Source organism: Morone saxatilis, unplaced genomic scaffold (assembly GCF_004916995.1).
Source record: "Morone saxatilis isolate NCDOM2014 unplaced genomic scaffold, NCSU_SB_2.0 Contig15, whole genome shotgun sequence".
In the NCBI taxonomy this organism is placed as follows: Eukaryota; Metazoa; Chordata; class Actinopteri; family Moronidae; genus Morone; species Morone saxatilis.
Genome location: NW_023339707.1, coordinates 1,270,487 through 1,291,404, shown reverse-complemented (window position 1 = coordinate 1,291,404; position 20,918 = coordinate 1,270,487). Strand labels below are relative to the sequence as shown.

Here is a 20,918-nt window from a genome sequence, read left to right as displayed (position 1 = left end):
ATAATTTATCATTTAAAAAAAAAAGAAAAAACTACATCTTTAAATTGTTTTCCATCTCCAAACACATTACAACATACAATACAATGCATCTTTATGTCAAATGAAACAAATAATCTAACAAACTTGTTTGACACTTGGCACTAACAGTTTGTGCATATATAATTATTAGTCAATTATATCCCTGACAAAGTGATATTGGTCAAATGAATTACACTTTAAAGCACACTTTTCATTAAAGTCCATCCTGGTCCAGTATCAACTTAGCCACAGTGCACTTTTCACTGAGTAATGGATTTACAGTGAAGAGGAGACATCTTGTGTCCAGCAGGCAAAACTTTTAGAATCAGATTCTGGAGGTTTTAATTAGGCAGAAGGAGGAGATTACTTTTTTAGGATTTTAATGTGGAAATTCTACTTTTTTGTGTAAAAAGCACAACATTATTGTTCCAAGCAGACTATTGTATGGAATCTTTGACTTACCCCTATGGGTCAATTAAGGAGACAGATGCAAAATTCGAAGATGGAAGAGTTAAGAGGAGATGAAAAGAACAAAGGGTTTACATTATATGCATACTATAATAGGAAAATCGACGGTTATCATACCATGTACACAGGGGAGTAGTTTTAAATATGGAGGTGAGTAAACTGGGGTTAAACCATAGTCTGTATAAATATAAATGGATGTACTCTCCGTGACGTCACCCATAGGTTCCTAAAGAGCTCTGGCCGTGTTCACATTGGCAGTCCTGACCGGATAATTCAGAAATGGTCAAAGGTTGGGCAATGGGCATGGGTGGAGCTGAGGCGGACTGAATGAAGCCTGGTTACAGAAAACTGCTGCCTGTGATGGCACCCACCTGTCACTCAAAGCGCCACGGCCTTCTTGAGATTGACTCACTTCTGGAGCCAGTCTCAAGTGACAATTTGAGGAACTGCAGTTTTGTTACTTCCATGTTGGCTTCATTGCCCGCCATGCAGGTTGCCCCAGCATGTACATTTGTTTACACAGACACACAGATGATTTTTATGTAAAGTGTTAATCTAAAAAGTAACTAATAACTACATCTGTCAAAATAAAAATAATACATTATTTCCCTCTGAAATGCTGTGGAGTAGAAGCATAAAAAGCATAACATGGAAATACTATATAGAAAAGTGTGTCACAAATGTACTTGCAGTTTACATGAATAAATGTACTTTCTGATAACTTCAACATGTGTCCAGTTAGTTTTCCATTTGCTAAACCTTCAGTGTCTGGTTCTGGGACTCAGAGAGGTACTCTGGCGTACAGGAGGAGAGGAGTTTACATGTGGTCTGGAAGCAGCAGCAGCAGCAGCTTTTATAAAATGAAGAGAAATGGATGCTTTTTATGTGCAGTGAAAGCAACTAAAGACACATTTTGCCACCTACTGAATCTGAGATTGCTGGAATGTTTGTTTGACACCTGAATTCTCTGAAGTGCAGTGCACAAACTATACATTTACTATACCTGGGGACACCAGGGAGCCCACTCCAAGAGCACTGGAGGACTGGGTCACCACTTTGGGGAGCACTTGACTGGTCCACAGCTGTGTTTAGAAGCAGCAGACCCTTCTTCTTCTGCCCTGTGCGACCAGCCCCAAGGTGCTGTCTGCTGTCCTGAAAGCTAGCACACCCTAGTGCCGAAAAACAAAGAATCATGTGAACATTTTATGCAGCCCCAACAAAACACCCACAAATACACACACTGGTCCCGCACCAACATTCCCCCATCCACATGCATGGCTATACCCAACTGGCTACTGTCAAAGCTTGTTATGCAGCGAGCCAGTGTGAGGAGAAAGAGGAGAAATGTATTTATAGATGAATCAGATGAACTTATTAATAGATATCCTCTACACTGCAGGGAGATGGACCACAGACTTGCCCATCCATAGAGGCACACATACACGCACACACACACACACACACACACACATCTTGATAAAAAGCTTTGTTGCTGATTTTATCTTTCACTCCTCTTATCTTTAACTGTTCCACACCATCTCCCAGAGGCACATGCAAGAAAAGATGAGGATGAACACAATTCTGTTTTATCATTGCCACAAACATACACAAAAAAATGTCCTCCTCCTTTCAAACACCCCATCTGGAAAGTCTTCTAAGAATAGGTGTTCTGTCTGATTAGTGGCCAAGTCACATGAATATTGTGCTGGGTGAAGGGACATTAGGCCTAAATAAAACAGTCCTAACTGGCAAAGTGAAACATACTGAAAATGATTTCACACAAGTTAGCTTAAAATAAATAAATAAATAACCCAATACATACAGTTATATAACACAGAGTGACAATAATGTGGTTTCATCTTCACATACTGGCTTTAAATCTCATAGGGCTTTGGGAAGATTGTAAAAGCACATTTCTCTGGGGAAGCTATAAATGAATCTACAAAACATTTGAGCTCCATTGGTCCCCCGTGAGGCAGACTCATGGTTGACAAACCTTTGGCTTTTGGCAGATATTGCAATTGCAATATGTTCACGATATGGAAATTATAATTTTTTTATTTCATTTAAAGAAACTATAAACATGTGACATATGACATTTTTCTGGTCTGTACCAAAAGTGTTGTCTTACATCTGGAGAACAATATTTGTAAACCAAGGCATCTCTGCAACAGTACTTCATTTTTCTTGTTTTGTTACACATTTTACCATTATCAATTTATATTTATATTGCGATTTCAATAATACTTGTATGAGTTCTGTACTCTGTACTGTAAGACAGTACTGTACTGTATGACCACCAGGGTGCTCAGGTGGTCAGAATGTTTTGGCTGATCTGTGTATATTCACTAGGGGTGGATCTATAGAAATATTCATGGGGTGGCACAGAGACTTAAAGACATTAAATGCATGATTACTGCTACCAAAACCATTGAATTTAAACAATGTATACAACAGGCCTGCAGGGTGTTCATCAGATTCATTTGCTTTCTTATGAGTCACATTCCAGATAGCAGATATAGTTTGGAATTAAACACCATGCTGTGATGTTTTTCATAAGGTCCTTGCTTTCATGTGACATATATCAATATTTAACAACATAGCTGCTCTGAGACCTGCTTGCCTCTAAGGTCCATGGGTTGTTTTAGGGCATAAAGGTTATTAATGTAGATAAACACCAAACTACTGTACATATGGACATCCGCTTTGCTTTCATCTTTGCCATGATAAATTCACAATTTAAACGGGACCTATAATGCTCCTTACTTTCTGCCATGGATATAATGTTACATTGTTGGATGTTAATATTAAAAAGCCAAAGTGTCAAATAATGAGGTGAAAGTATGTAAGACTGCTCAGACATTTCCAACACCTTTTTCGACTTTACTTTATATGGTCGAAGACGAAACCAACCATCACACGCGTGAGTGGTGAGTGGTGCTTATAGGTATATATATCAATCAAAATAATGACTTATTATCACAAAGTCATTATTTTGCTAAAGTTACTCATTATAATGGCGTACAGAATCCCCTTTTCTCCTGTCACTTTGGTGGAAATGGGCTTCCATGTCTTGTTATAAAATGCAATAAAACGTAAAATTATGAAAGAAACAACACAGACCTTAAATCCTCACACATATCTGCTAGCTGTGTATCTGCTTAAACTAAAGATGTTCTTTTTGAACCAATGTCAACTCAGTCAATGTTTGTATTAATGTTTCCAGTAAGAAAGGGAGCATCTTGAAAGGTCTTGATAGACTTTTGTCTGATGGTTTGATGACTTTCTCTAACTGCTGACCCATCCATCTTTTCATCTCATCGTTTCAATGGAAGATGAATCATCACACACATACACACACACTTGTTTTCTTAAACCTATTGTCTATGCATTACGCATTTAGAGTGTTTAGGTGGAGTGTTTAGGAGTGCTTGGTTGATGTCTAATAGGTCTGAGGCTGAAGGCTACAGAGCTTTTATCAGTTCAAGGGCACTCAGCTCGTAGACTGCGGGCCTGATGTAACGTTAACATCCCAAACTGTCATTTCTCTATCAACACGCATGCACATGGAGACACACACACACACACAGCTGGTTGTGTGTGTGACCTTCTGACTTCCCCTCAAGCCCAGAGTAAAGGCTGAAGTGATGTGTAAGCAGATCAGAAGCACACAGCGGAGAGGAGAGGCAATCGGAGCAGGCTGCAAAGTGTTGAAGTGTGATACAAAGATTAGCTCCCCTCCTTCGATTGCCATTTTCCCTCTCCTCCTCCCATCCCTCTCCTCACCCCTTCCACCTCTCATCCATCCATGTCCCTCTCTTTTTCCCTACTCCTCAGACTCCTTCCCTCAGTACTCCTTCCCATCCGATGGTTAATTCATGAAGTCTGGCTGAACATGCACCCTCTTCATTATTAATATAACATTAGGGAGACAGAGGGAGGGGGAGACACAGAAGAGGAGAGATGCAGGAGAAGGTGAGGAGAAAAGGAGTGGAAGGAAGACCAGGAATTCGGGAAGGAAGGAATAAAAGGGGGCAGGAACAGATCAAACGAAGAGAGATAGACAGCCAGATTTTTCTGGAGGGCTAGAGTTGGAGGGGAGTGACAGATGAGGAGAGAGAGAATGTGTCAGGAAGAGAAATATTGTATGACACATGATGCTATTGGGATGCACGCAATGTCTGTTGTCCTGTGAAGAGGCAGAATGCATGAGGAGAGCAAGAAGGGAGGGAGGAAAAGATAGAAAGAGAGACTAACATGTGCCAGGGTTGATCATGGGACTATGACTCCTTTATCCTGCGTGCACACACACACACTTGAGACAGATGGACCTGATTTTACAAGATACGAAAAGGTAAATAAGCCAAAACGCTCTTCTAAAAATATCAAGTCTGAGCTGCTTTGTACACTAAAGATAAGAGAATGAATTCAACCTTTAACAGTGCTGATAAAGTGATGGCTGAGTTTTCACCACTCATACAGCTTTAACATATCTTTGCTGTCAGTATTAAAAAATCTGGTGTCCTTGAGTCACCTCAACACTCACTGTGTGCTCATGCTCCGCTCAAGCCAGTCCTATCATCACAGAGTTTGGGCTACCTCTGGGCTATGTGGGCTTTTAGCTCTGGGCTGTCACACTGCTGCGCTCACGGATGGACTGACTGTGAGCTCATCTACAACAGGGTTTCTGCAGGTTTCAACAGGTTAAACTGTATTATTATGAAGGCAGTTTAAGATCTACTTCCCATATACTGAGGGAAAAAAGTACAAAGGATATGAAGGTAAATCAGTATTGGTTTCACCCTCCCCTTCAAAGTGCAAAGGAGAAACTATGGTGGCTGTGAAATGTGCGAAAAAACATGAACACCCCTATCTAGAGTCAGTGTTTCGTTTGTCCCTTTTGGGCCCTACAATGGCGGTTCAACATGGCGGACTCCACGAATAAGGACCCGCCTCCCTTTGGAGATACAAACAGCTCATGTCTAAGGTAACAAAAAACACAATAATTCTATTTTCAGTGATTACACACTATTGAAAACATACCTATCGGGCGCCTGGTTAGCTCAGTCGGTAAAGCTGGCCGACCCATATACGGAGTGCTGCCAGCACCCCTGTTCGAATCTTGACCTGCAGGCCTTTGCCTGCGTGACATCCCCTTCTCTACCCACTTTCCTGTCTATCTTGGCTGTCCCTATCTAATAAAAGCCATTGAAAAGGCCAAAAAAATAAATTTAAAAAAGAAAAACATACCTAATGAATATTTATATTCCATTTCTGACAATAGATCCTCCTAAATGTTACACACTAGACTTTTTAGACTTTTGAAGACCATTATGCATGCAATTTAAAAACAATTTTATGTCCATACTGGCAAAAAAAGTAAGAAGGATATGAAGGAAGATAATAACTGGTTCCATGTAGGTTTTGTTTTGTAGTTGTTACAGCATCATCAATACACAAAAACACATTTAAAAGCGTGACTGAAAAATGCAACTTTATGAAAATAATGTTAATTTCAATAATCAATTCAATTTTAAGACCTAACTAGGACATTTTAAGGCCTACATTTCAGATTATTGGATTTTAAACTTTTTAAGAACCCTGTGAACAACAAATCAGGTCAAAAGAAAGACCAAAACTAACCAGGGATGGATCTAGAGGGGCGGCATAAAAAAAGGCCATCTGCCACCTCAGTTTGGTGTCAAATGTTGTCAAATTTAACACATTCATTTAGATTAATTAATTTAAAAAATAACATGCTAAGGAAAATTAAAGGCCACTTCTGAGGCTGTTATAGGTTGTTCAATGAAAAAGGACATTGTATTCTAATGCCACCTTCAGATATTTCTATTCAGTGCTTTACTGATGTGCCACAATAAATATCTTCATTTGTGGGCTTTTCCAAGCAGATATTGATAATTGTGATAGTTTGTGATTAAATCAGCATATACCGCCAGCCCTTAAACACCCAATGAACGTTTTTTTCTAGATCCGTCCCTGCAACCAACAATGTGAGTTTTCATAACCATTGTATTTATTCTGTTTTGTCAGACTCTTAAAAACATGGTCAAAAGTGAAGAAAAAAACATGTAAAGTATGTACACATACATAGCTATGTACACACGTAGGCTTTTATAAGCAAAATAGAAAAAACAGAAACAGAGGCAACAAAATTTACTAAATGAATATATTTATATATTATATAAAATCTAATAACAGCATCCAGTTTGTCCATACTTTCATTCTTGTTATTAGTTCTACAACAGTTCTTGTATTGACCAATCCTCAGTGGGGTTATTTTTCAGGATTCTGTGAAACATCCCCACATCTTTATAGTCCATGGACTTTCCCTTTATTGCAAATATTCTAATTTTTTTTGACACAACATTTTTCACAACCATGTACTCATTTTTGGATCTTCAGAGAATAAGTCAACTTTTCCATTCTTTACATTGCCTAATGCTTTTAGAGGTATTTTCCTAACACAGAAATTGTACTGCATATTTGACTTTGATAATAAAAATATTTTTCATATCATTCCTTATGTTACACACACAAGGAAATATACCATGGAAACTTAAACTGGGATTTAAAGGAAAATCATAATACAAGAGACAAAAAATAGAAGTAGTAATAGTTTTTTCCATAAATCTTTGATAACAGGACATTCCCATGAACAATCACAATGCCCCTCCATCGTCCTCAAACTCTATGCACTGCTCAGGAATGCCTAAAGTTATGTAACTTAAATGGAGTAAAATAGGTTCATTAACCACCTTCATTGTTGTTATTGTTAAAATATGAGCGTGGTATTGATGATTAAAACAAATATGTTTGCTAATATCATTACTGCAAGCTAGTTATACTGTACTTTGTGATGATTTGTTGGAGAGAGAAATGATTAAAGGATAGATGGTGGATTTTTTAGATTTCAGTTATGCTGTTTCAGCATTTTGTATTAATGATTTTTTTTTTATATCTACCTAGCTTGTCTCTCAGTACTTTTGTGCCTGTCTGTCACCCTCAGCTGAAAATAGCTGCTCACTGTAGTTTTTATCAAATGCTACGTAAACGGGAGGAAATAATGCATTTGTTGGGGACCATTTTCAGCAGTGGATTAATCCACAATTGGTACTCAATTGCAGTGGTTTTCAAACAGGGATCTGGGGACCAACAGGGGTCTTTGAGTGGGTTGTACTAGTCCCCAGCAAAAGGAGGTCCTAGTTTGATCATTGATTGATTATAAAGACTTTATTATCTTCAAACCTATAGATAAAAAAGGGGGATTCCGAGGGTTTAAGATTCCTTAACACAAAATCATAAATTGACTAATGTGCATCTATTGTGGGTGTCCTGGTCATGAAAGAGTTTGGGAACACGTGCTCAGTGGATGTTTCCAGCCGCAGGACAGCGTGCGTGGGATTAAGTAAAAAAAAAAACTACAGTGTGTGTTCATGGTAATAAAGGAACATGTCACCCAGGGCAACAGTGTGACTCACTGATTTGGACAAGGGAGCGCTATGGCACAGAGGAATGACATATGAGCTCTGTTGTTGTTGTTATTGTTGTTTTTCTAGCTACCAAAGACTTTGCCTTTTATTTTGTTTTGTTGTTTTTTTTTTCCTCTTTCAACAACAGGAACTGAACAAACCAGGACCATGTGTAAAACTTCACAGGGAGAAGGTATGTTTGTAGCTAGTGCTAAAATTTCTTTGATACAGACTAAACTTGTAAGTAATGTCAATTCATTTATCTATTAATTCATTCATTATTTATGGGATGTAGTGAAGAACATATAAAATATCACCAGACATATCCTTGAAACAGGACAGGGTAGGGTCTGTCGAGTTTATTTTACACACAGTCCAAATTAACAGCTGAAACATTCATCCGAAACATACAGCAGATCACATCCCCCCTGTATTTTTCATCTGCTCTGTCAAATATCGATGCTGGGAATGAGACTCAACAATCAACTATCTTCAAGCCGCCAGGCCAAAGCGTCTTTCTACTTTTCTCAGTTCTGATTGGTTGTTTTCTTTTGGGCCCATTGGATTTTTGCAAATTCATTCATTCATTCAGTTTGGAGGATTATCTCCCTTTGTACTACTGTCAGGATAGAGTTAAAGTTTCAGCAAATAAAATAAAAGGTTATTTTATAAAAATTACCTACTGCAGCTTTAAAAATTAAGGACGTATTAATATTGAGTAGAGACAAGCTTATTTTCCCAAATGCAGATTTATGCAGCAAGGTGGTCTGGATTCTGAGACAATCAGGACTTAACCTCAACGACATATTTGTTTTTAGTATTTTCCGAATGCATAAATGTGTTAGTATAATGCCATTCAATAATAAGTATCTAACTGAGGTCGTCATTCTCATGTATTTTTACGGATTTTCTGGAATTACTGATTGAACAACTGGGTGATGGACTTTGGTATTTGTAGTTAAAACATATGTGTGGAGAGAGTGGTGTTTTTGATGACATATTCCATCAGTATTCTGCAGGCCCGAGAGATCAGAGACCAGAAAGCAAGAAATGTCTCCCCACGGTGGCAGGACGTGGTAGTGCAGGTGTGTTTTTTGTCACGGCTCACAGACTAACTGGGGCAATACAAAGTGTTCCTCTCTCTCACCCAAACAAGCACAGACGCATGTGCACAAACGCACCTGAACCCTGACACTTACATGCAGAGAACAGCACACACACACACAGGCACACATGTTCATGCCGCATGGACAAACACAAGCAGCAAAAAAAAACAACTCTCATGTGTCTTCTATGTGTAGCATGTCCTTCAGATACACTTGGCCTCCATGTCGTAGAGCTGAAGAAGGTCTGAGATCACAGCATCGATGTCTGCTTTGGTCACGTCCTCGCACAGCACCTACACGCACAAACAAACACACACACAAACAAAGACTTCAGCTCCACACCTGGCCTCAATAAACAGTGGACATCAAAAGGTCCACACTCCATTTCAAACGACCTAGATTTTATTGCCTTGAGGACTGAAGCGGAAAACCATCCTGACTCTTCTCATTTGCATTTGGATACAGTCACTCCAACAAAAGAGGCCTCATTTGTAAAATTGTTTGACAATGGGGAACTATAATTGCCACCAGCCTACAATTAATACTTCACACTTACAAGAGGTCCCTCTGCTTTGAAGACTGGCTGGAGCTGAATGGTCAGCTGGTAATGTAATTTTGGTCAAAGTGCACAAATGTACAGAGCAGGAAGGTTGCTGTGGACATGACCCTGAAAGCAAAGAGACACCTGTGTGAGGCTACAGCTACTGTTTGTAAGTGTTAACCCATCGTGATGTAACCTATTGGTTTGTAGACAGCCGTTTTGAAGGCTCTTATATTAGCATTATGGCTGTTATTTTTATAAAAGGTTACCAAGTGCAGCTTTTAGGCTACTCGAGAGCTACCAGGTACTCCAAGGCACCACGCTGGACACCTCTGTTGTAAGGCAGTTTCTCAAATAGGGGTAGGGGTACTTTGGAGTACTGCAAGGGATACAGAAGATTTTTTTTTATGTTTGAGAACCACTGCCCTAAAGCATACTGTGATTTATTGCCTATTTTACTCTAAATGGGACCATCATTTACTAACTGAACATTATGCTGTATGGAAGAAGACTGAAACTAGAGATTGAGACCATAAACTATAAACTCATTAGGTAACTGTTTACTGAGCTCAAAAATCAAGTGAGAAGTCGGCTCATTTCTCCATTAGTCCATACAAACAAACTTATTTTTGCAGCCAGTGTAGCTGCCCCCTTCTGGCCATTTTAAAAATGCAGGTTTAAGACACTTCCTCAGTGGCCTCACTTCTCAGACCCAGAAGCTCTGTCAACTAATATTCTTTCAATGAGTCAATCATGCAGTAAAATAACCCTCATGGACCAGTTTGAATACTGCAAATTCATTAATTAAATTTCACTACTGTAAATGTGAGATAAGATCCCGACAGAATGGAGATTTGGCAGCACATTAGCAAAGAATTCAGAGAGCTTGATGTTAACCGACATTAGCACACTTTGATTCTCATTCGTTTAGTTCATTTTTACAGAAACCATGAGCACCAAAGTATCAAATGATCAAATCAATGATTCCTAATTGATGTTATTCTAATTGTTATACAGGTTTAAATAAACAGTCTGATAGTATTTGCCATCTTTGCTTAGCTAGAGTTCTGTATAAAAGGAATTAAAGGCCCGTCTCATATAGAGGCCTGTTTTCCAAATAAAGGCAGGTTGAGTTCAGTTGAGTGAAGTAAAGAGAACCTGGGCAGTTAATTGATTTACGGCATTACAAACATGACAATATTCCACATTTGATAAGGGTCATGTAAACAGCCTAACCGTTGGGATACTCCTAATTTTTTATTCCAAATGTAGCATTTTCCAAATAAGACACGAAGGATATTATTCAGGTTCTAGGACCATTCTCTGGACATGTAAACAACGCATTCAGAATATGCGTTTCACCTGAGGTTTTATTGCAGTTCGTGACATGCAACCTCTTGCCTCTTGGAAACAAATCAACTACCACATACGTACTTTTAAACATGATGAAAGACTATCAACAGGTTTCTGGGTATGCGCAAATATCACAATGCTGACCTTTTGAAGAAGGTGGTTAAATGAAAGAAAGAGGAAGGCTGTGTTCCCCACTGGCAGACAACTTTGAAAAAGTCTTTCGACAAATTTTTCATGCAGCTTATCCAACAGTTTCAAACAAAATACACACCCAGGTTTATGTAGGGGAGTAAAGGGGTAAAAACAATTAAAATATTTCCAGGATTTGGTCATTTTAATCTCTTTCGAGGTGTTTTTCATGACTGGAAAACTAGTCTCTTAACGTCCTTGTTTAGAGACAAAGACGTGTGGGAACCCTGAAAAAAGTCAATTGAGACCAGCCTTTCTTACATGCTCTGAGTTAAAACCATACTTCCCTATTCTGTCCTTCTGCATTTGCCATCCATTCTCTGTGTTGTTAAGTTGCACTTTAACATTTTCAATTAATCGTTTTACCTTGATTAAGTGGGCTCAGTAAATTGACTCGTAAATCTTCTTATTAGATATTTCTAACGAGATCCTTTAGTGTTAATACCACAACCAGAGAAAATATAACTTACACACCATCAAATTCTGAATTTAAATTGGTTCAACCCTGAACCCAGAGGAGCCCCTTCCAGAGGACTCCCTTAATGTTGCCTTCACTTTTAAAAAGGTTGGAGACCCCTAGTGTAGGAGCTGGCAGAACTGGATGTAGCCAGTGAGGCCCCACGCTTTATCTTCGACTGACAGTTTAACTGCTTTCAGCCTCTGCACTTCAAGTGATACATGACACTCTTAAATTGACAGTTCAGCTTCTTCACCTGACAACTGTCACTGCTTAATTCAAATTAAAATAAAGTTTGCTTCAGTTGCTTACAGTGCAAATGTCGTTTCAATGCTCTTTAAATGGCTGATTAACTGTTACACTTCAAATGCTTTCAGTGCTTACTCATTAAATCACATTTTAACTGCGTTTACTTTAGAATTACATTCAAGAGAAGGCCAGAGACATGACTCAAAGTGAATGTTGCTCTAACTGCTGCATGAGTCATCTGTTTTACTAACTTGTTTGCCTGAACTTTGTATAAGATGACAATAATAGATGATAATAATCCCATTTTATACTCAAATGAATAAAGCCACATACATACAGAGCCAGTTTACACCTGGTATCAACATGCACAGCTTGAAGCTAGTACAGCTTAAAGTACATCAGTTTACTGACTCAAGAAATTGTGTAATTATTTAAGGGAGTCTGGGGATAATGCAGTTAATAGTTTATCAGTTTTTCATTATAGTGAAGCAAATAGCATGTTTTGTGTGTACTTACAGGTCACCAGTAAGCAGTCTTTCAATGTGGCCCAGGATGCATTAGTGTTTACACTACAAAATATATGTGGTCAAATGCGTACCAGACTACTTGGGCAAGTGGTTTTGGTCTCAGTGCTTTACACTTTTATTTAAAGCTGTCCACTTTGTCCATGTCCGCATGTTAATACCAGCTGTGAACAGGCCGACACAGCCTCCCTCACATGTGCATTTTTGCTCATGTGCCTTTCTTCAGTCTGTAATTATCAACACTTTGGCGTGAACACACACCTGCCACCACTCTCTCTCTCCGACAGGCATCTCCACTCCGTAGCTGTTTAGAGCCAGGTACAGCGTTGCTATGGCAATGTGTTGGGGTATGTGGCGGATGCACATGACTCCGTGGTAACAGTCTCTAAGCAATGCCCAGGAAGTCTCAGCGACAGGGGTTCGAGACCAAGCGTGGCGGTTCACGAGCGACTTCACAGACAAAAGGTAGTGGAGTAAATACTGGAGGGAAAGAGACAAAGAGAAGACATACAATCCTGTACATTATACATGTTTGAGTCAGAAAGCGATTTCATTTGTTTGAAGGGTGATCACAGACCCACTTCAGAAATACTTCAACAGCGGCTGTGCACACAAACACATCGGGACAACCATGACAACATCAGACGGTAACAGCAACGGACAGGGAGGATCAACACTGAATAGGGGGGACAGGAGTACGCGCACGTGGACAAACACACACACCTACCTTGTGAGGGTGCTCAAAGGAGACGTGGAAGTTGAGCTGTCGGAGGATGAGGAGCTCACACTGCACCACACTGTCCCTCAGGTCCCAGAACTCCTTGTCACATTCTAGAGGAGCACTGCCACTGTTGAAATACCTATGAGGGAGAAACGGAAGAAGAGGGGGAAGGAAGAGGTGAAAGGAGCATTCAAGGTGACCACTTTGAAGAGTGATGAGGGAAAATAAGTTTTCCTGGTGTAAAACTCCTCAATCGCCACTCCAGATATTCTGAGACCATTTATTACAACTACATTCCAACCACTGCAGACACATCTGATGATAGACGGTAGACCCAGCATTGACTGGACATCAGGTTCACTGCGACGCAGAAAAGATTGCTGCAAGTCTGTTTCATGCTGTGTCTGGTGTGAACAACTAGATTGACCGACATGGCCGAAATAAAAAGAGAGCGTTTAAAGCGTTTTTCCGTTCCGCTTCATGTTTAGTTTACCCAATCTGAAGTGTCACACCGTGCAGCTACCAACTGTTGACTTTCAAACAAAATATGCAGAATATGTAAATCTGAGTATGGGGCTAAATTCAGGATGACAGATTGTTTCCAGCATAATTGGTCATTTTAATCATTTTCCAGGTGTTTTCATGACTGGAAAACTAGTCTCTATTCTATAATTTCTATTTCTATAAATTATATCTGTGATGCAAAAATGATAATTCCCACCGAAATAGTGAATCATATCCCAATCACAGTATCTGTCAAAATAATTGCAATGTTTTTTCCATATTGTGCAGTACTAGATTAATCAATTCTCTAAACGATCATTAGTCGATGGATTAATCCACTAATCCTTTCAGCTACAGCGTGCAGCGAGGTCATGTTCCTGATAACTTTCTGGTGAAGATAGTCAAAAGCTGCAGTAGAAGCTAGTAAGAGACTGGTTCACTGCTGTTTCAAGTGTCAAGAATCAACCGTCAAGCAACTTTTAAACTAACATGAACGAGAAATGCTAAGTGCTCAGAATAATGCACAGTTTGAACATACAGCTGTGTGAAGACTGATCAAACCTGGTGGTTAAAAACATGTAATAGGATTGGCCGGTATCACGGTATTATGGTATAAGAGTATTTAGCTAGGATTTTTAGTACCGTCAAAAACACAGGCGCTCCTCTTTCTCAAACTGATCCAGAGATTCTCTATTGAGGTGATGTATTGTAGTGCACAGCTTGATTGTCACACAAAAAAATAGGTACAGCTTAAGCCTGTCATGTAATACAGCTGAAAGCTCCAGTGCAAACAAGTGGTTGGACCTTGAGCAAAAATTGTTTCCAAACTGGTTCCCTCATTTTTTTCAACTTTCCATTCAAAACAATATTTCAGCGCTGTGCCATTGTTCAAAGACACAACATCTAAAAAATTCATTTGTAATAATTCTGATAATCATTTTTTGTTAAAGGACTAGTGTGTAGGATCTGGTGGCATCCAAGCGGTGAATTTTTGAATTGCAATTAACTGAACACCGCTTGCATCTGTATTTGACAACCAGGAGAAACTATGGTGGCTGCAAAACTCAGGAAAAACATGAAAAGCCCTATCTAGAGATAGTGTTTGATCTGTAGAAACATAGTGGCTTAACCCTAACCCTCCATGGAGGGTGACCCATTCCCTCTGTAGATATAAACAGCTCATTCTAAAGGTAACAAAAACACAACAATGATTATATTCCATTTCTGACAATAGATTCTCCTAAATGTTACACACTGGACTTGGTTGCAGCTATGCAAATGTGATGATTTGCTGCTTTTCTTTGACTGAATATATTCAGATTTTAGACTGCTGAAAACATGTCATTTCAAAATATCAACTTGGGCTTTGAAAATTATTATTATTTTTTTTTACATTTTACACAAAAATGACAACTGACAACAGTGTTCAGACATTCATGAGAAAAAATCTTTAGTTCTCAAGTAACATTCAACATCTTAAAGCTGACTGTGTTTCCATGTGAGAGGCCTGAATCTGCAATCTTTCTCACAGGACTTGAATTAAATTTGTTTACTTTATAATAGCGATAGAGAATACCTTAAGTACAGTATTTTTGCTCTCAGCAGTACGATTCAAATATGGCCATAGAGCATGCATATTACCTGTGGCTTACGTTGAGGATGTCCCGGGTCCTGATGTGCTGCTCCTCCACCTTTCCAGCCAGGTACACACAGCTCATGGCCACCAAGTAGGGTTCATACGCTCGCATGCTGACACGCTCAAAGAAACGGTGGTACAACACACACGCTGTGGCCACGGGTACTGAGCGCATTCCCAGCTTCACTCCTGAGCGAGGACAAGTATACTCAGTTCAAAATCAAATCTGTTGTTTCACCATCAGGATCCGATGTGTGGTAAACTGAACTATACCTAAATGTTTACTCCATGATTACAAAAAGCAAACACACATTAAATTGACAAATTCTATATTATCTCTTTATGTACAGAGAGAAACATTTCAGGGGAATTGGTGATATTTCTAAATTACTAGCAGCATAGCATGTAGCTCAATTACAGATGACCATTTCCACCTGGACAAGAATAAAAAACAGAATAAAAATGATAAAAATAAAAATACACATAATAAGTAAACAGTATGAGAGCAGTCCAAATGTCGACCTACCATGTCAAGCTTGACTTGATTGATGTTAAAAATATATATATTTTTAATTCTTGTGCAAAATGATTGATAGGCTTTATGTTTTTTGAAAGCCAAGGTCTGTTTGTGAAGAGAGTCAGAGTCAGAACTGTTGCTTGTTTTTGTTGTGTTAACAATAGTTAGATTTGGTTAGAATAGAGCTATGAAATATTATACCATCCATCTTACCCTCAGGTGTGTAACAACTACAGGTTATGAACTTACAAAAAGTTCTAATTGTTATTTTATCGGTCCGGCCATCAGAAGCAGGTACACTTATATTGTATTGGCTGAAAGAAAAAGTCTGTCATGGTTTTGCCATAATAACGCAAAACTTAATATCTCACGGTTGTATCTTAATTCTTTTTATCATGCATAACTTTTTTTCCTGGCAGAAATGGCCTTCCATACTACACTGTTTACCCTGAGGACACGAGTAGCCCCGTGCTGGTTACCTGTCTCCATTATGAAGCGACAAACTCGGAACTGTGTCTTTATCTCCCGGGCAGGGTCAGACTCTGCATCCCTGCCGGAGTCTGTCCTGCCCGCCAGCCACAGCGGTCCGTCTTGGGTGGTGGCAGGTAGCCGAGAGGACGGTCCCTCCATGGCTGGTGGACCATCAGCAGGAGGATGACCGGTACAAGAAGAGACTGTAAAGAGGCAACTAACGTTAGTAATTAGAATATGGCTATGAGCCTGAGAGCTAACTTAACGTTACACCTGTAAACACTGCTACATTCGGCTACGGCTGATTATAGAGAACAAACTCACAAATATTAACGTTAGAGTGCTCAAGTTAGCTGCACGTTTTCAGTATCGATTGGTGCTAGCATAGCATCCACAGTTACTATGTACGCGAGCTACCGGAAGATAAATACTGGGACTTCCGGTCTACGATACCAAAATAAATGTTTCGTTTGCAAAACTTACCTTTCGAGAAGACATAACAGTTGTTATCTATGTCGAGAAGAGAGGAGATTTGACAGGTTACTTTGTACAATGTGCAAAACATTGAAATGGAAGTTGTGTAAGAAAATTAAAGAATACTTTAATATGCTTCTAAACACGATTTATTTTTAAAATTATATTATATTTTTTATTAACGTTATATTTCCTTAGCAGGGTCGCCACTACCATTTTATTAACTTTGTTTAAAACATAACTTCCAAAATCTGTACATATGCTCTGTGTTGCTGAAATTAATATTTAAATGATTTAATTAAATTATCCATACATTTGAAAAATAAATAATCTAATAGTTTAGGCCAATTTATGATATTTATTTAAAGTCCGGCACGCTAATCAAATTCACCTACTGGGGAAAAAAAACGTGCCGATTCCGGTATTCCGGTGTTGCTATGCAACGAGTCAACAAAGGACAGAGGCGGAGGCTGTAGACAGATGCAGAAATGTCGTCCAGTTACTCAGCAAACCAGGTAACGTTAACTTAAACATCTGTATTTTGCTGATATCACAATTGATTGAATGAGCAACGACTTACTCACAGACACTGAACTCTTAAAGACGTTTGGTATCCCTGCGCAGGAATATACCGTTAGCACAGTATTTGATTCAAGGATTCTAGGTTATTTTACTGTCGATTACAACGCAGGGTTGTATACTTACACCTGGTTTATAGTTCCCTTTATGATACTTGTAAAAAAAAATTATAAAAAAAGAGTAGCAGTCTACATACGCTGCCGCCATTGCCATAACAACATGCAGGTACATGCAAGGATGCAGTGGGTGCAAATGGACAGTCAATGTTCAAGACAGACGTTTTATTGAATGGCATCAACGTGAAGGATAACAACAAGTGAGACTGACCTGCAACTTCTTGGTTGGTTTACTTTGAGAAGATTAACTGGGAATTGATTGGACTCACTATAACAAATACTTAACAATAAAGTTAATGGGTTTTGAAATCATACACATAATCTATCCAACAAACCACTTTCTAAAAAATATCTTATTTATTCTGTAATACTGGCACAGAAACAATTCTGCATTGTCTACACTGCTCTGAAAGGTAACTCAATATTCACCACAAGCAGGAAATAAAACTGTACTTTAAACACTAAAGTAACAGTCAAATCAGAAAGCCACCAGGAAGCTGTAAGTATGTATGTAAAGATCCATGTGCGCCATTCTCTTCCTGTTCTTTTCTCAACATCTTTGTTCTAAAAACTGGGAACATTTGACATTTTGCTGTTCAGTTTCACTCATACATTCTGACATAAATCTCCATCCTCAGTATGATGGTGCCTTCCGGTCGCAGAGGCTGCAGAACTGGTGTGAGACTAAGCACTTCAAAGAGGTAGTTCACATTATATCAGCAATCCTGTCCTGTTGTATTAGTTGTGTTTCACTTTGCCATGTATTTTCAAGCATTGTTAACTATAAATCTGATGAATGAGTTCAGCTCACTGAGCCTATGTGTATGTAGAGACCCACTGCACAGGAGGGTCACACCACCTTCATTGCCGATAATAGAGGACATCTGCTCCCAGGAGTGGTAAAGGTGAGAGCATATGAAACCAACATTTTATATTAAGGTACACATATTCACCATTAACTAGTTGCTTATTAGCCATTATAAAACATGTATTAATACCTTATTCTGCACGGCCATATTCTACAACAACCAGGCCATTAACTAAGAGTTTTCCCTCAATAAGGGCCTTATAGGGTGGTAGTAACACAAGAATGCTCATTCTCCCTTAATAACACTTAATAAATATGGTCAATCCTTATGTAATCAAGCTTTCTCATTCTAAAGTGAGCTCTTGCTCATAACTAATATGCTTTGCTTAGTGTGGGTCAAAGTTACAAGACTTTGAACTTACTGGGGGACTCAAGACTGGGGCAGGGTGCTTGCCAATGTGAAACAATATACAAGTCAAAAGTGCCCTTTGGCTCCCCCTATGGTAGACAAAACATGGTAAAGTGACCTCTTGGGTGCCCTTCCAGTGGAGAAATCACAATAAACTTTTGTTACATAAAAATAGACCATATAAGTGTTATTAAGGGAGAATGACTAATATTTTGGTACTACCATCTTATAAAGCCAAAGGGCAAAGAATATTATGATCATAATTAATGTACTATTACTAAGTGGTAATTTGGAGGTTTTTGAGAGGACACTCTTTAATTAATGGCCTAGTAGTTGTAGAATATTGTCATGTAGAATAAAGCATTAATAGATGCCCTTTAATGAGAGTCAATGTGCTACTAATATATATGTTAATAAGCAAATAGTTAATGTTGAATATACTTTAATATAAGTTTTACCCAAAACTCTTTTTAAATATCTTTCTGTGATGGTGAATTGATGTATGACTCCACTCCCTTGTATGTGTGTGTGTAATGCTATAGAGGGGCAGTGCATGGCCAGACTTTAAGGGGACCTGGGATCTACCTGCTCGTATCCCAGCCCACCACATCAACCCTACAGGCCGCTCTGTGGAGGGTCTCAACAGGCTGAAGTCCTGGGGCTTTGACCCACAGCACACTGGCAAGTCTCAGCCACGCAGAGGCGGAAAAACCCCTGGGCAGCAGAATGTTGGTGAACAGGTTAGGCCTGAAGTCTGTTTACAGGAAACAAACTAAAACATGCATGCATGCTTGACATCCAGTGTTTACCTGGTGGATATACAGCTCTGTTTTTTATTCTGCCTTATCTTCTCTATCTTTTATTAAAGCCTGTAAGGTTTTCACGGGGTGTGCCGGTCATCACATTTCTGAGCAGTAATGAAACAAATTGCTGAGGTTACTTGAATCAACAGCTATTATCAAACATATGTCACTAGGGGGTCTCTCACATCAAAACAATAACAAAAGACAAAGTTTGATGATATCGTGCAGTAGTGTGGGATCGTGGGAGTTTTTTTTGTCATATTTTGCTGAAACATTCCACCTATATCCTGAACCAGTCAGAGCAATGAGACAGATACATCCTGTGAAAAACAAAGGTTTCTCTGACTCCTCCTAGTGTTCCTAATGGAATTTGTAAGCATCCACCAGGCCTGAACAAAAACAACCAATCAGAGCTGAGAAAGAAAGAAAGAAGCTGTGGGTTGGATGCTTGAAGATAGTTGACATCATTTCCAGCATCTGTATTTGACAAGCTGGGAATAAAACTCAACAAACAACTATCTTTTTTAGCTCTGATTGGTTGAATCTTTCATCGCCTTGTCCTTGCCGCAGTGGCCCAGGGTTCATTCCTGTGGCCCTTTGCTGCGTGTCATCCCCTTTCTCTCTCCCCCCTTTCCTGTCACTCTTTAGCTGTCACAATCCATTATCCCGTTATCTCGTTAAAAAAAGAGTTAAAAACCACCAAGATGTAGCTTCAGACTTGATAAAAAGTCAGTGTATGACTATGTGACTATGTATGGCAGACAACCACAACACTGATGCAGGCACAAATTGGATATAACGGCATTGACAGGCGGCTGCTGAAACGCAGCAGTACCAGAATAAAAGGACAGATTTCTCCCCTGCAGCTGCTTGGAACATTTGGGATAATGGAAGAACACAGCTCAGCTACACTTAGAACATAGAGCTAGAGTTTATAGACAGTTTAATGCGAAAATGTTACATATTATAGCTTTAAAAGTAATACATTTTATGTGTATTTAATGAATACACATTGCATTCAAATCATATTTTTAAAAAATCCAGTCTGTGGCGGGCCTCTCCGAGGTGGGCTCAGCTGAGCTGTCCACCATAATGTGGAGCTTAGTTCTGTGGATGAGACGGACCACTTAGACGTCTGAGTTTGCGGTAGTTGGAGGGTTTAGCAGTTCCTTTTAGGCAGGGAAAGCAAAAGGCCCTGTCTAGAGCCAGTATTCGGATTGTCTGTTCTGGGCTACTAGTTCAACATGGAGGACCCACTCCATCTGTAGAACAAAATGGCTCATTCTAAGGTAATGTGGGTAGGTAGGTAGAGAGGTGAATCCTTTTGTAGAAATTCAGGTATCCAGTAGCTCAAACTGATTACATACAAATATAGATTAAATGACAAAAACAGACACACATTAGTAATGGGTTGAAAACAGACAAACAATAAATTAATATATATATATATATATATATATATATATATATATATGTTGAGAGAGA

At 39.1% G+C, this 20,918-nt stretch overlaps 2 protein-coding genes across 2 annotated transcripts in view; one reads left to right on the top strand and one right to left on the bottom strand.

The window, feature by feature from the left end:
• Positions 1-6,659: 6,659 nt before the first annotated feature.
• ccnq (cyclin Q) lies at positions 6,660-16,678 on the bottom strand. Its single transcript, XM_035657213.1, has 6 exons — positions 16,569-16,678; positions 16,253-16,447; positions 15,262-15,445; positions 13,123-13,255; positions 12,657-12,875; positions 6,660-9,375 (listed from the first exon to the last, which is right to left on the bottom strand). Exons 2-6 carry the CDS (start codon positions 16,401-16,403, stop codon positions 9,286-9,288), a joined length of 777 nt encoding a protein of 258 aa, XP_035513106.1. The 5' UTR covers positions 16,404-16,447; positions 16,569-16,678; the 3' UTR covers positions 6,660-9,285.
• Positions 16,679-17,158: 480 nt separating this feature from the next.
• cfap126 (cilia and flagella associated protein 126) overlaps positions 17,159-20,918 on the top strand; it is a 27,380-nt gene continuing 23,620 nt past the window's right edge. Inside the window, exons 1-4 of the mRNA XM_035656152.1 lie at positions 17,159-17,233; positions 18,052-18,114; positions 18,244-18,318; positions 19,173-19,370. Coding sequence (XP_035512045.1) covers positions 17,207-17,233; positions 18,052-18,114; positions 18,244-18,318; positions 19,173-19,370 — 363 coding nt within the window. The 5' untranslated portion in view covers positions 17,159-17,206. The remainder of the gene's footprint in view (positions 17,234-18,051; positions 18,115-18,243; positions 18,319-19,172; positions 19,371-20,918) is intronic.

Bases quoted from the DNA above. Each gene is read 5' to 3' on its own strand.
- ccnq (XM_035657213.1), bottom strand. From the start codon at position 16,403: ATGGAGGGACCGTCCTCTCGGCTACCTGCCACCACCCAAGACGGACCG. The intron at 15,446-16,252 runs GTAACCAGCACG...GTCCTCGCTCAG, and splicing joins TCGCTTCATAATGGAGACAG to GAGTGAAGCTGGGAATGCGC. The intron at 12,876-13,122 runs GTAGGTGTGTGT...CTTTCCCTCCAG, and splicing joins CCTTTGAGCACCCTCACAAG to TATTTACTCCACTACCTTTT.